We start from the raw sequence: 13540 nt of genomic DNA, 5'->3' as shown, positions 1-13540 counted from the left end.
AGATGAGGCTTTGCTCTCCTCTCAAAGATTTTAGTTTGGGTGTGAAGTATTTTCAGTACTGTGAAACCTCTTAACCTCTGAAGAACTGAAGCCAAACAGCTCTTCTATGCATAGCTTTGGCTTGCCAGTGGCTGAATCCATTTCTGTCTCTTGGGTGACAACAGGCTTCACATGGAAGGGTTTCGTACAAGTAAAGGTCAAGACCACCCTGTTGGGACCCTCACTTATTTCTTTGTTCAGCTAATATCTGCGGAAATTCTACATGACTCAGGATTGTTCTTTACAGACCAATGCACTTTAGTGGCCACTAAAACAATAGCAAAGGGTGCCCCAGATTCCTTTCTCCAGGATCAGCTACTTCTCTTTCAATGAGGTAGAGTAGGGAGATCTTGCTAGTCTGAACTGGCAAAAATGGGCTCTAGGCTCAGGCTTCTGATGGAGTGGACAAAGATAAACGGATGGTCATTTTATGTAACATGCCTCCAATCTGCTCAACCATTACACACTGCATTTGCTAACATGGTCACAAAGAGACAGGCTGCTTCAAGGACATGGTGAACCTTCTGTCACCAATGAACCTTCACAAACTGTGGGTTGCTATACATCATGAACTTCAATGCAGTCTTCTTTTCTTTTGTACTGGAATTCTTTATATGACAAGATAAATATATAATGTATATATATATCCCTCAATTTATACAGATACTGTAACATATACAAAAATAAAAACATACTAGAGAAGTACTGAACTGAAAAAACCTGGGAAGTTTCAAGACAAAAAATTTGAAACTTTTGTGCCTGGAACTGTTCTTATCCCTACCAAGCAGTGCTGTAAATACAGCCACTTATATAATCCCAAGCTTACCTATGAAAATCTGACAAAGAGAAAGACAGAAATATAAATTATTGTTATATTCTTAATTTCTCTCTTTCAGGTCACTAACCCTTGAGACTCTGGTGGTGATTATGGTCATCATCCATTTTTTTTTTCAACCTCCGAGAGCCTGATGATGGCTACAGTCATCATTGAAAGGTATTCTTTAGAATAAATTCACTATATATTCTAAAACGCACCGTAACAACTAAATTTGAAAATTATGCGTATGGACTCTTGTTGTCATGAAGACCAGTATATTTTCTGATTTACGGCAAATTTTCTATAAAAAAAAAAGTGACAACTGTTATTCCACTCAATGAACTTATGCCCATCAAGTATATTTCACTTTATTTTTTTTTTTTAAAGCACTTTGGGGTACTATAATGGCATGAATCATTATGAATTTCACATCATTGTAAAAGCTATGTACTTATCATACTTTTACACTCTGTAAACAGATATTGGACTGTTTTCTTCCTCAGATTGTGTTTTTTTAAAGTAACAAGATGACAAGGTTCTCCCTACAAAATCTTAAATTCAGATCCATCCCTAAGCCATGCTGAATAGTGTCATGGGTCTGTACAGAATGAGGGCATGCCATCCTTAGCAATGACCTCAACAGTGACCGAAAGATAGCACGCCTTGAAGAACAATCCTGAACCCTGTAGAGCCTTTGCAATAGTTGGTTACACAAAGATAACAAGTGCATGGCTCCAAAGGGGTGATCATGCCTGCTACTTGTCCCTGCCCTTGTAAGTTTGCAGGAAGTCGCCCTAAACGTTAGGCCACAGCTCCATGCAGAAATGTTCCTCACCAGTTTAGGAGGCATTCTACATTAAGAGTGCACATTATGTACACAATTACTGAAAATAAAGCCCATCTTACAAGTAAAAAAGATCGTTGTATGTCTCCAGATCTGAATCCTCTACTACAATGACCCTAACCCTGAAGGAGGTACACGCTGCTTTGTTTGAGGGTAAGCGTGAGGTCTTGGATATATCAGAGGTATCAGGTACTGACTGGATAGCAAACCCCCACAAGTGTAAATCGGTCAACAAACAAATCACACATCAATACATTAACTTGAGAACTGGAGCATACTGAGTCGAGATGAAATGTGATGCTATAAAGGGAATGAATGTGTTAACCTAAAGACAAAGCAATAAGAACCCTAACCAAAACCAAGATGAAATTACACTATTAAAAATACACATACAGAAATGAAGATGATTAAACCAAAAAACCCAAATGAACAAATTTGACACGGCTAGTAACTAACAGTAAAAGAGATAGAAATAAATAAAAAATGAAAAATTAAAAGCACTGCTGTTGGCAAAGGTTAAATCCTGGGAACTGGAGATGTTGATGACTGTAGCTAATATACAAAAGATTGAGGACAAGTGCAGGCAGTATGACTAAGCACTACAGCACATGACAGCATGCACAATACAGTATTTCCAAGATCTTGGGGCTGTAATGAAACAAATACAGTCACCCCCCTACTCACAAACATTCAGGGTCACAAGTTAAAACCATGTTCGGAGCGCTCCCCTTTGCCACCCATAAGTTCAGATTTTGCTCTGCAAGCCTATTCTGCTTAGTAAGAACATTTGCAAAGAACAGAACACACGAAGATGAAGACCCTGTTCCTTTCACCCCCTCCCTGATTATCAGAATTATTCTTGTGATTAAATTTTGTGTACTGTATTCTTCTTACAATCACAAGAATATTCGTTCATACTTGTAAAATATTCCTACTTATTTCTATCTTCCTGATTCAACTTGTTCTTTGATGAATTCCCATTTTCTATATTTGCTTTCCCCATACGAATTGTTTAGCATGTATTTTTTATCAATAGATGGCGTGTGAACTTCCCATGTCAGTCGCCGCTCCTGCAAAATTATCGTCAAGTCCATAACTTTCAAAGCATGGAAAAATACAAAATTTTCAATAATGCTTGAATCTAAATTTTATTTTCGTCTTTTTACTTTTCTAACATCCAAAGTAATTCTTTATATTACTGCACAATTTAAGAATACAGTGAAATTTTTATAATCTATGACCCCGAGTTAACTCAGGAATGTAAACATTAACAAAAATTATGGACTATATATTAAAAACCAACTTATGAACAATTCAGGATACAAACAGCCATCCGGAACATAACTCATTTGTAAGCTGGGTAGTGACTGGAAGCAAATGAGAGTATATTGTGAATTTTGAATAAATTACACACTAAACTGTTGAGTTGTTTATGCAATCAGAGAGCTAGAGAGTTGCCTCACTATTGAACATGTATGGATTTTTAAAATAATTTCTTGAGCAATAAAGTATAGCAATTTTCTTTCCACATCATTTAAATTGAGTTTATTATAGAATGAATCAACTAGGAATGATATGTAATACACTGTATACACATGGCTGTGTGCAAGTTATGTGTATGTATGCATATTACCTACACCACTATAAACTATATTGTTTCGTTTTACACAAAGGCTTCGAATTTGCACAGTTTTTTACTCCACAGGGATGGCGAGGGGATACAAGAATTCCACCTCTGTGTATGTCAAGGGTTGACTAGACTCCTAACTGCCTTCAGAGATTTTGAAAGATTTACAGAAATGATATGAATAAAAAAAACTATTTGATCAAATCCACAAGAACTAGAATACAATACTCTGGTACAAAGTTATAAATCTTGAAGAAAACAAATTTTTCTGAAAAATATGAACCTAATTAAATACAAGTATCTAATATGACATTCTTAGCCCCTAATGCTTGTCAATTCTGCACTTGATAATAAGAAAAGAAGGGACACTTGATAAAAACAAGTCAGTGTTCATACAGCCACTGTATAATAATGGTGATATAATTCTAATAAAATGAATCTGGATACTAAACACCAAATCTGAATTACTGCATTATTTATTACTAATTTTTAGTCAAAAAGACTGCTTCATGGAATCAAAGCACAACAGGTCAGTAAACTCAAGGAGTTAACTAACCTGTCCACTACACTATAAATGCCTACCATAAAATATAGGATGTTTACATTTGGGTGAATTTCATAGCAATACATTTTTCCTCAGAAAAATATGAAGGAATCAAAAGACATTCAAGTAGAAAAAATTCAGAAATGGAACACCCACCACACACACACTTCCTCCCCACTCAAAAAACACCAGTGCTTTCTGGAATAAACAACAGGTTTTGACGTAGGAAAAACCTATTTTTGGTAGTCGCTGTTGAGTCCTCAAAGGAGTTACCTTCCATGGTCTACCAAAGCACCATGGAGCTCTGGTAGACCATGGAAGGTAACTCCTTTGAGGACGAAACAGCGACTACGCTATCAAAAACAACAACTGGAAACTTGACACTTGCATCCTGTCTACAACCAATCAATCTCACATTCTCAATTACAACAAAACATTGTACTTCCATTTATACTTATCAAACCCATCTCTCATCATAGGGTGGACAACACATGGTTCCTAAACTTGAAATAAAATGTGTTGGTTCCTAAACTTGAAATAAACTTTCAATAATCCAAAGTGAAAAAAAGCCAGATTGCACTAAAAAAAAATCTTAAGCTGGATGACTTTCCACTATGGAACCACAAACTCATACATTACTGCATTGTATTACCAATCTTTAACTCATCTCTTGGCTTTTCAACCAGTCCAAACTCAATTAAACCAATTTAAAAACTTTTTCTTCTCAAGCTAAGGTATTAACACTCTGATAGTCATAAGTGTAATTCACTCACACTGTTCCAACAACACATCTGAATAAATCATATATACAGTACTTGCAAAGCATAAACATAGCTGAACAATCTGAGCAAAAGTTCCAACTATATCAAACTTGTGAGATAACATTAGCATTGGCAATACATCAACGTTTCTAGGCTGAAACAACAATTACTTGCAAGTATTCAAACTATACTTGAAATCTGTTTTCAGATTCTAAAAATGCATCACTTTCAAAAAGAAATTACAGGACTTTCTTCATAACTACTCTCCTACCTTTCTTCAGGCACTTCAACGCCTCACTCTGCTGTAGTTCTGCTTTCACTTACAGTTATTTACAGTACTGAATATGACAGGGCTCAAATAATGAGGTATGGTTATTTTAAAACATATTCAAGACATCATCAGCTGCCAATCAGTATGCTTAATCATTTAATGCAACATCTGCTACTCTATAACATATCCATCAAACTTGGCCAGGTCTACAATTTTGCACCTAATACTGCATTTCATCAAAATCAAACTGGTACTAAAATTTACAAATTACATTAAGCAAAAAGAAGTTATTCTAAAGACAACACAATGTGAACTGGCTTGGATAGAGCCTCACTATAACTGCCTTTGAATTAAAGTACTTTTTTCCAGCTACTGCTACCACCCTTCAATTCTACATCAAAGGGACCAGTTTTTAAAGTACTGAACTGCAAGTGACTCAACAACTGTCAGATAATTTTAAGGCTTTAGAAGAATGATAAAGGAAAGCACAGAGAAAAGAGGTGCAAATACACTTTTAAGAGAGGATGACTATTTGTGGTTTCCTGCATTGAGGTGCAAATAAACTTAAGAGAGGATGACTAACAAATGGTTTCCTGCATATGAGAGAGAGAGAGAGAGAGAGAGAGAGAGAGAGAGAGAGAGAGAGAGAGAGAGAGAGAGAGAGAGAGAGAGAGAGAGACTCTCTCTTGTGTACCAATTTTAACTTACGATGCACCAGTGTAAATTCCGGGGTAAAAAACTGAACTCTATGAAATTCTGAGTAAAATACTTTAGTATAGACTAACTGAACTTGTTTAACTTAGTTACGATAACATACATATAGTCTACCTTAACTGCCCACCTCATTGTATTGCTCTCTATCCTCAACAGCAAAAAGCATGCAAGGAGAGTTCCAGTCTGATGACAGTGAAGAAAAAGAACAGACAACACAGAATTACTCAGTGACTGTTTTGAACTAATTACCAAATAGGTTATGGATGAGCAGAATTTGAGGTAATCCTGTGGGATTTATTTGGATATAAACTGGTTGTAGCAACAATGGAGGATAAGCTTAGCATTGCAAACACAAAGCTATTGTTGAGAAACAGAAAAGAAAGTAAAATATATGGCAAGACGTAGGAAAAAACATAAATACTCATATATATTTCAAGTACCTGTACATTCCTCTTATTTGCCCAGTTGCGAAGAGTAAGAGCAAGAAACAAGGTGAAGGTTAAAGGCAAAATTAAAGCTACTTTCTTTGAATGGAAGTAAGCAACTGACAGGTTTTTTTTTTTTTTTTATTCTATATGACGCTCTGTCATTCCTATAGCATTTTTATGCCTTCCATTCAAGTTAAATAATTTAAAACAGCCTAAATTTTTGTCGTGAAATGAAAAAGACACTGCAGTGATAAAAAAAGGAATGCTATCCCTGGTATTATTCTTATATTTAATACTGAAATTTAACCAAATTTTACCATATTTACAAACTTCAGACTCGACACATTTTCTTAATTATCTGCAAGCCCAGTCAGACTGGAAACATCTACTTACTCTGTTCTGGGTGGGAAAGGTAGCAACTAACCAATTCCTTATTTTAATATATTTGCAAACTCAGTTACAACGTATATAATTAATTTTCAGATCCTATGCTAGAAGAAGAATATGAAGAAGATGAAGACCGTGCCTAATGTATGGCTTATGTTTTGTTCTTATTAGTGATTTTATAGGTTTTACAATATCTTTAGTTTACACTACCTTAATAAAGTTATTTACCTTACTTAGCTATCCATTTTCTACATAGTATACTGTATATTTACTTTACTTGACCTTTCAATTTTCACTGATCTACTCCTTCTATACCTGCGCATGTATATGTAAATATAATCCCTAAATAAAAAGGTAACAAAAATCTCATGGAACTGAATATCTTAAGAACTTGATACTTATCAGTAAGCAATTTTGCTTCACACAGATAGGAGCAACGTGGGTAGATGAGCCACTGGCAAGAACTCTTACAACTTCTCTAATTACTTCATACACTAACACAGAACCATCATCTTTAAATCACCTCCTTTACGTATACCTCATCACTCACCTGTATCAATCACACACAAACACACACACATATGCACATCCCTATAGGCAGTCCCTGGTTATTGGCAATCCGGTTTTTCGGCACATGTCTAGAGATGAAAATCGGCAATTTTCGGCACCGATTTTCAGCTATCAGCAATTTTCGCTTATCGTCATGCCATTGGAACAGAACACCCCCCCCCCCCCCCGATAACTGGGGAATGCCTGTACTTCACAGATATAAACAACATGTAGTTTTTATTTTTCAATTCATGAAAATACAAAAAACATCATGTCCCCTTTCAACATCTGAACAATTCCAAAAAATTACTACTAATTCTAAATTACCCATTCATGAGTGCTGTACAGCGCCAAATGCTATTAATACTATCTTTTTGTGAATAAATCCTGTGAATGCCATGGCAATCCTTATAAAATGGAAGTTACTCAGAGTACACTCTATAAATAACTGACTGACAAAATTTTGTCAAAAAATAAAATGAAAAAAGTATTGCTATGGATTTAACTATTTTTGAAAAATTAGACTTCTCTCTCTATATATCAAAGAGAAGGGTAGGTCTCAAATAAGGAAAACTCCAAATGTCAACACCTATTTGTACTTTACATTTACCTATCCGACGTAAAAACTACATTGTCTTAGAGACACTGAACATCACATAATTTCACCTTTGCTCTAAATAGCTGACTAACAGAGGGACAGACATGCATGTTACCAGAGAAAAAGGGAGCTGACTTGAACATGATGGTGTAAGCATGGAGGGTTGAACCATTTGCAAAAGCAGAAGAGTGAGCAGCAATGTGTGAAAAGAGTAAAGGCTAAGCAAGAAGATATCACTTGAAATGCAAAATAGGCCAAGCATCAGACTGGTAAATCCATGATAAACCACAAGTTTGGCAACCGAGTCTATGCCAGACTCCTTCACATACCTCAATGTGAAGGATCCATCACCAACAGACCCTACCTAGCGAAAGACTTTTTCTTAATCTAAGGGCGATATTTTCAGAAAAGGTTTTCAAAGCAATCAAAGCAATGGGAGTTACTTAACCGATTCTTATTCTTATTAAGTTAAATCCAACTTCAGAGTTAAAACTTCATCTCCCAATGGGCTGGCCTGAAGGGGTTAGTCTTTGGCAATATAATTACTGTAATATATCTTAACTAGAAAGTTACAGTACAAGTACTGTATTTCAGTATCTCTTAAATGGATAAAACATGAAAATTCTGCCAAATTTTATTGATAGAATGTTCCAAAAAGTTTGCATTCATTACTGCTAGCCACTGTGTTACTCACACTACTGAGAGGAAGTGGGTCATGTTGGGGTATTCATCAACTAACTAGGGTTCAAACTGGTAAAAGAAAACTACTGGTATAAGGCTAGTACCCCAAGTTACTATTAACCGGTTTCCAGCTGGCACCAAAAGATTTATCCTTATGTTAAGACCCAGGTTTGTTCTGCATATGAACAAAGAACAACTTATGAGCATGACTTTTCCCTTACAAATCAAGCTACAAACACACCATAACAAAAGACAACAGGGATGTAAGATTTGTAGAACTCATAAGTTTTACTGATTTAAGGGCCACCTGACATGTCTGTATGTTTATGTTTGTATACTACTGCTCACTGGTTCGTTTCTTTACAACCCTGTTAATCACATCTTTCCTTACTTCCATGGATGTGGAAATATCAGCTCATACCTACTCATACCAGTCAAGATTGAGGGGCCTCTACTGCACATGCCCAATCCCACATATGACATCAGACTTGAGTCTCACGTTCCTGTGACTTCTGTTGAGCAGTAATGGTTGTATAGTTCACTTTTAGTCTTTTTACATAAGCTATATTTTCTTGGGCGGAGTAACCCTATATTTTGCAGTCCTCTGTGACATGATTTTACTCAATTTTACGATTAGCTGCAACTTATGCGCTGCCCCCCATAATTTCATTTTTCTAGTAAAAAACAGCACTTTTGAGTTGGGCCCACAGTGTTGTGTACTTAGTTATTTATTTTTTACCCCTAACAGCTCCCTACCATGCCATAATATACCTGTTAAGGCATACCTGGGTGAATTCATAGCTCGTTCCTGCCTCTATGGGACAAAGATCCTTACTTTCTGAGGTTATTGTTTGTGAGCAACAATGTTCTGGTTCTCTTGTGTGTTAGACATGCTGTGGTTGGTCAACTGATCACCAATTCTATTTTGGCAAGATGAGGTTACAATATGTAAACTTAGTACCCCTTGAGCCTTTACCAGACATTTTTTGGGGGAGGGATGCACCTCCCTCAGGGCTGTCCATTTTGAAAAAAACCTCAGGGCTGTCCATTTTGGAGCAAAAAAAAAAAAAAAAAAAAAAACCAAACACGCACACACCAACAACTCCCTTTGAGCCATGCCTCTCCTGTAGTAAAGTTATAAGGAAGTCGTCATTCAAGGAAAAAGGAGACAGAAGTGGTTTTCCTCATGTTGTTACCTTGCTGGCAAGAATTAAGATCGCTCCATCAGCAGGCAAGGTTATTATTCCACAAGCCTTCAACTTTTGGAAAAGATCTTTCATCCATGTCCTCTAGTCTGCTTCCCCTCCAATAAGCTCCTTGAGCTTTAAATTTCCTGCATCTGCCAACATCTCTAACAGTGTCAGCCTAAACTCCTACAGTTGTAATCCAAATGGGTCTGAGAGGTCTACATATTTGCCTTCCTAGACTGCCTACAACAGCTCCCTTGACTCTGTGTAAAGTCTGTGATACTGTGCCTTCATCTCCTGCTCCCACAACTGCTGCAGCTCAAGTGCCAATGCTAGAATCCAGTACAGTATCATGCTAGCTCTTCGTTGGGCAAGTCGGTAGAGCTGTGGACTAGCACTCCCTACGCCCGAGTTCGAGTCTCCGGCCAGCTAATGAAGAGTTATAGGAATTTATTTCTGGTGATAGAAATTCATTTCTCGCTATAATGTGGTTCAGATTCCACAATAAGCTGTAGGTCCTGTTGCTATGCAACCAGCTGGTTCTTAGCCACGTAAAATAAGTCTAATCGTTCGGGCCAGCCCTAGGAGAGCTGTTAATCAGCTTAATGGTCTGGTAAAACAAAGGTATACTTAACTTTTTTCAGTATCATGCTGTTTCAAGGCCACTGGATTCATGTGTTGACTGGAAATTTTAAGACTTATTATGCATTTTAGCACATACTAAGTGCAAGTAATGCAGACATCATGCACTCAACTGGACATGAACAGAACAGTAAAGGCCCTTCAATCTTGACCAATATGAGGAGGTGTGAGAGTAGTTCCTCCTCCACAGAAACAAAGGTAGTTATGATACATGGGTTTGGAAAAAAAAAAAGTAATGCAAATATCCTTCACGCTCAGATCTTTTTTTTTAGTTCTATACAATAATCATATTTTTAAGATACCCAAGATACTTCCATACAATTCCCAAATATATTTACAACTTTAACATTCATCAGTACAGCATACTGTTTGTCATAATCTTAGGAATGCAGCCATTATGAATTCTGACCAAGCATAAGCCCAGTAATTTCCTAACCATATGCATGCCATTTCAAGTGTCTAAAAGTTTGATAAGGAAAACTTCTACTGTGAAAGATTTGAAAGAACTCACTTCAACATTTTCCCCCCCTCTTTGGCAAATTTTTATCTTTTCAGTCTTATTACTGTAATATAACTGCAGTAAACTAAGTTACCAATTGTTATGATATTTACAGTTAAAAAAATTAAATTATCCTTTCCCAATGGACACAGGTTAACCAGCACCATCACTACCCAATTCTCTATAACCAACATGTGTGTTATGTAATGCTATAATTTTCAAATGTTTTAAATGGTACACCTACAAATGAATGCAAAACTGTTTGTTTATTGGACTTGGGATGCTAAATCCAATACATGGTGAAGTCTTTCAGCTACAATGTTAAACCTCCTATTAGAGCTCTGTCATACAAACAGTATCATCACTCAAATACATTGGAAAGTTGAAAGTCCACTACAAAAAAATGGGAAGAGAAAATAAAAAAAAAAGCAACATGAAAGTGATGCATTAAAAAAGAGAAAATAAACAATGGCTCCTTTTCTGTAAACATAGGATAGGAACACTCACCATCTGGTGCGGTTGTTGCGTGGGGAGAGGTTGCCTCATGTCTTGTTGGCTCCCCTCCCCTCTGAAGCTCTCCACAGAAGAGAATCCTCCGCCCATGTCTCCTAACCACTGCAAATAGATATGCATCTTTGGTAAGAGCTACAAACCTTAAATATAATGAAAAGAGCTATAAACCTTAAAATACAATGAAAGTTTTTATATTAAATTGATTATGCGGATACTTTACCAACTGTTGAAGTTAGCTTACATCAAATCGCACCTAACGTAACAGAGACGTACGCTAACTTTAACAGTACGCAAGATTCATCCCAAATAATACAATATGCACTTTACATCCTGTGTACTAAAACAACAGTGAAATGGAACAAACATGTTCTTTTAAAAATATATTAAAATCACACCATTAAGCACAGCAAAGCAGGCAACTCAAAGTTGAAACCACTTACCCCTTGCATACCAGAGGGACCCGCCAGAGCCTCTACAACGGGCTCCGATAGCTGGGTCTGTGAGGGCATCATTGGAGTGTCAAATTTATTAGGCAAAACTGTATTTGACGCGTCATTTGAGGAGTCCAATCTATTTTCAGCACCAAGAGATCCATAGTCTAATCCACTATCTAACATATTGTCTCTGCTATCATCAGCAGTATCTAATATTTCTTCCTTAACTAAAGTTTCATCTACAACAGCCTGAAAAAGACAAACCAATTATATAAATTTTATTGCACTTTAACAACTAAACCTCCTTTTTTTCCATTACACAAATGCAATGGATATTTTCAATTTGAACTATAGTAGAATATGTAATGGTAACAATCCACTTGAAAAAGAAAAAAGTACCACATTTGACGTACCTGCGCTGGCGACTGTTCCGTAGATGATCGATGATCAATTTGTTTATCACTAATATCGTCTAACCTAGTGCTTAATGGATCACTTCTCAAGTCTGTTCTTTCTCCCCTATGATCACTAACTTGTCCTTCACTGTGCGTCCTTGACCTTTCCCCATAATCACTATTATCCATAAAAGGCGAGGCTCTAGGAGATGAGGCAGGGCTATTAGACGTTTGAGATCCCCCTTGAGGAGTCCCACTATCGTCTTTTCTCCTCCTCTTAGGTAATGGACTAGTTCTTTCATCACGTGAACTCCACGGCGAGGGATGGCTCTTTCTCACCTCTGACTCCTGCGGTGGTTCATCGGGTACAGCCAATCCCTTTATTTTCAGTAGTTCTGCTGCTTTGATTAGTCTGGCTAAGTCATTTTGAGCCACATTCACAACCCCTGCATACATATAACTCAATAATGCCTCTATCTCATCATGTTTAATATGATTCAAAACTATAACCGGGTGTTTACATGGTGTATTTTCAAACATCACTTCAAAATATTCACTACACGTACTAAGCACTAGCTTATGAACACGATAGAACTTCCCTTCACATGCTAAGGTCACATCTGTATATCTCTCCTGTGAATACAAAGAAGAAATGTGTTAACTATTGGTTGTGTGTGAAGATATAATAATTTAAAGAAGTAAACCCACTTATATAAAATCAACAAAACAAGCAAACTGAAACATTATACAATAGTATTTGATGGAAATACTAAGAAATTACATAAAACACCAAAACTTCTTCAAAACTACAAAAGTAAAGAATCATGAAAAATTAGTACTTAGGAAAATATGAATTAGGTTATATGAAAATTATGAACATTTAATAGAGAAATTCCTATAGAATTACAACAGTTTACAGACAGCAGTATAGTATTAAAATTCAATTTACAACTAAAGAAACCCTAGTTTTCCATCAACAAACCATTCTATATAGATGTCACTTACTAATCTTCTGCACTTAAGTTTAAGTAGAAATCTATTTATATACACAAACCAAGGCTAAAAAATAACAAACAGAAAAAAGCACCACTTTAAGCTATAAATTTAACCTTACTGAAATCATCTTCAAACAGCTGTATGCAGTTGGGGCTTCAAAACAACCCCTCATTTTAAACATGGTTTGCTTAACTATATAATGCATATTTGACATTATTCTTTACCGTTTGCCATTAATTTTTTGTCAACAGTGCAATGTACTTCTTCTAAATGTAAAAACCTTGTCTATAATAGGGCTAACCTTCTGCAACATCTGGTTCAGTTCTTAAAACTTGACATGGTAGTTAATGGTCAAGGTATGTCCTCCTCTTTAAAGACTAATCAGGTGCCTAGCCAAAAGGGGACTTGTTCCCAACAAATCTGCTAAGGACCAAGTCTGTTCACACCATAGGCAAACCAAACAGGGGGACCAATTACAGGGAATCCTGTGACCAAATCCATTCACTCCCCCCTTTTCTACTGTCAATGTACAAACTGACCACTGTTCCTTGTAAGACTAAGCAGGTGACTTAACATCTGTGGACTTATGCCCAGATCACCCATGAGCAAGCTCA

At 36.5% G+C, this 13540-nt stretch overlaps 1 protein-coding gene across 50 annotated transcripts in view; it reads right to left on the bottom strand.

Annotated features, from left to right (window-relative positions):
* LOC136844932 (zinc finger and BTB domain-containing protein 24-like) overlaps positions 1–13540 on the bottom strand; it is a 202656-nt gene that overhangs the window by 182931 nt on the left and 6185 nt on the right. For all 50 annotated transcript variants that reach the window (XR_010855014.1, XR_010855016.1, XR_010855017.1 and 47 more), the window contains exons 3-5: positions 11949–12563; positions 11542–11784; positions 11096–11203 (exon numbers count right to left, since the gene is read on the bottom strand). Coding sequence is in view for 47 of the 50 variants with exons in the window: in XM_067114315.1 (XP_066970416.1) it covers positions 11096–11203; positions 11542–11784; positions 11949–12563 (966 nt within the window). In the remaining 3 variants the exon portion in view is untranslated. The remainder of the gene's footprint in view (positions 1–11095; positions 11204–11541; positions 11785–11948; positions 12564–13540) is intronic.

This window comes from Macrobrachium rosenbergii, chromosome 13 (assembly GCF_040412425.1).
Source record: "Macrobrachium rosenbergii isolate ZJJX-2024 chromosome 13, ASM4041242v1, whole genome shotgun sequence".
Classification (NCBI taxonomy): domain Eukaryota; kingdom Metazoa; phylum Arthropoda; class Malacostraca; order Decapoda; family Palaemonidae; genus Macrobrachium; species Macrobrachium rosenbergii.
This window is presented reverse-complemented; position numbering and strand designations above follow the sequence as displayed.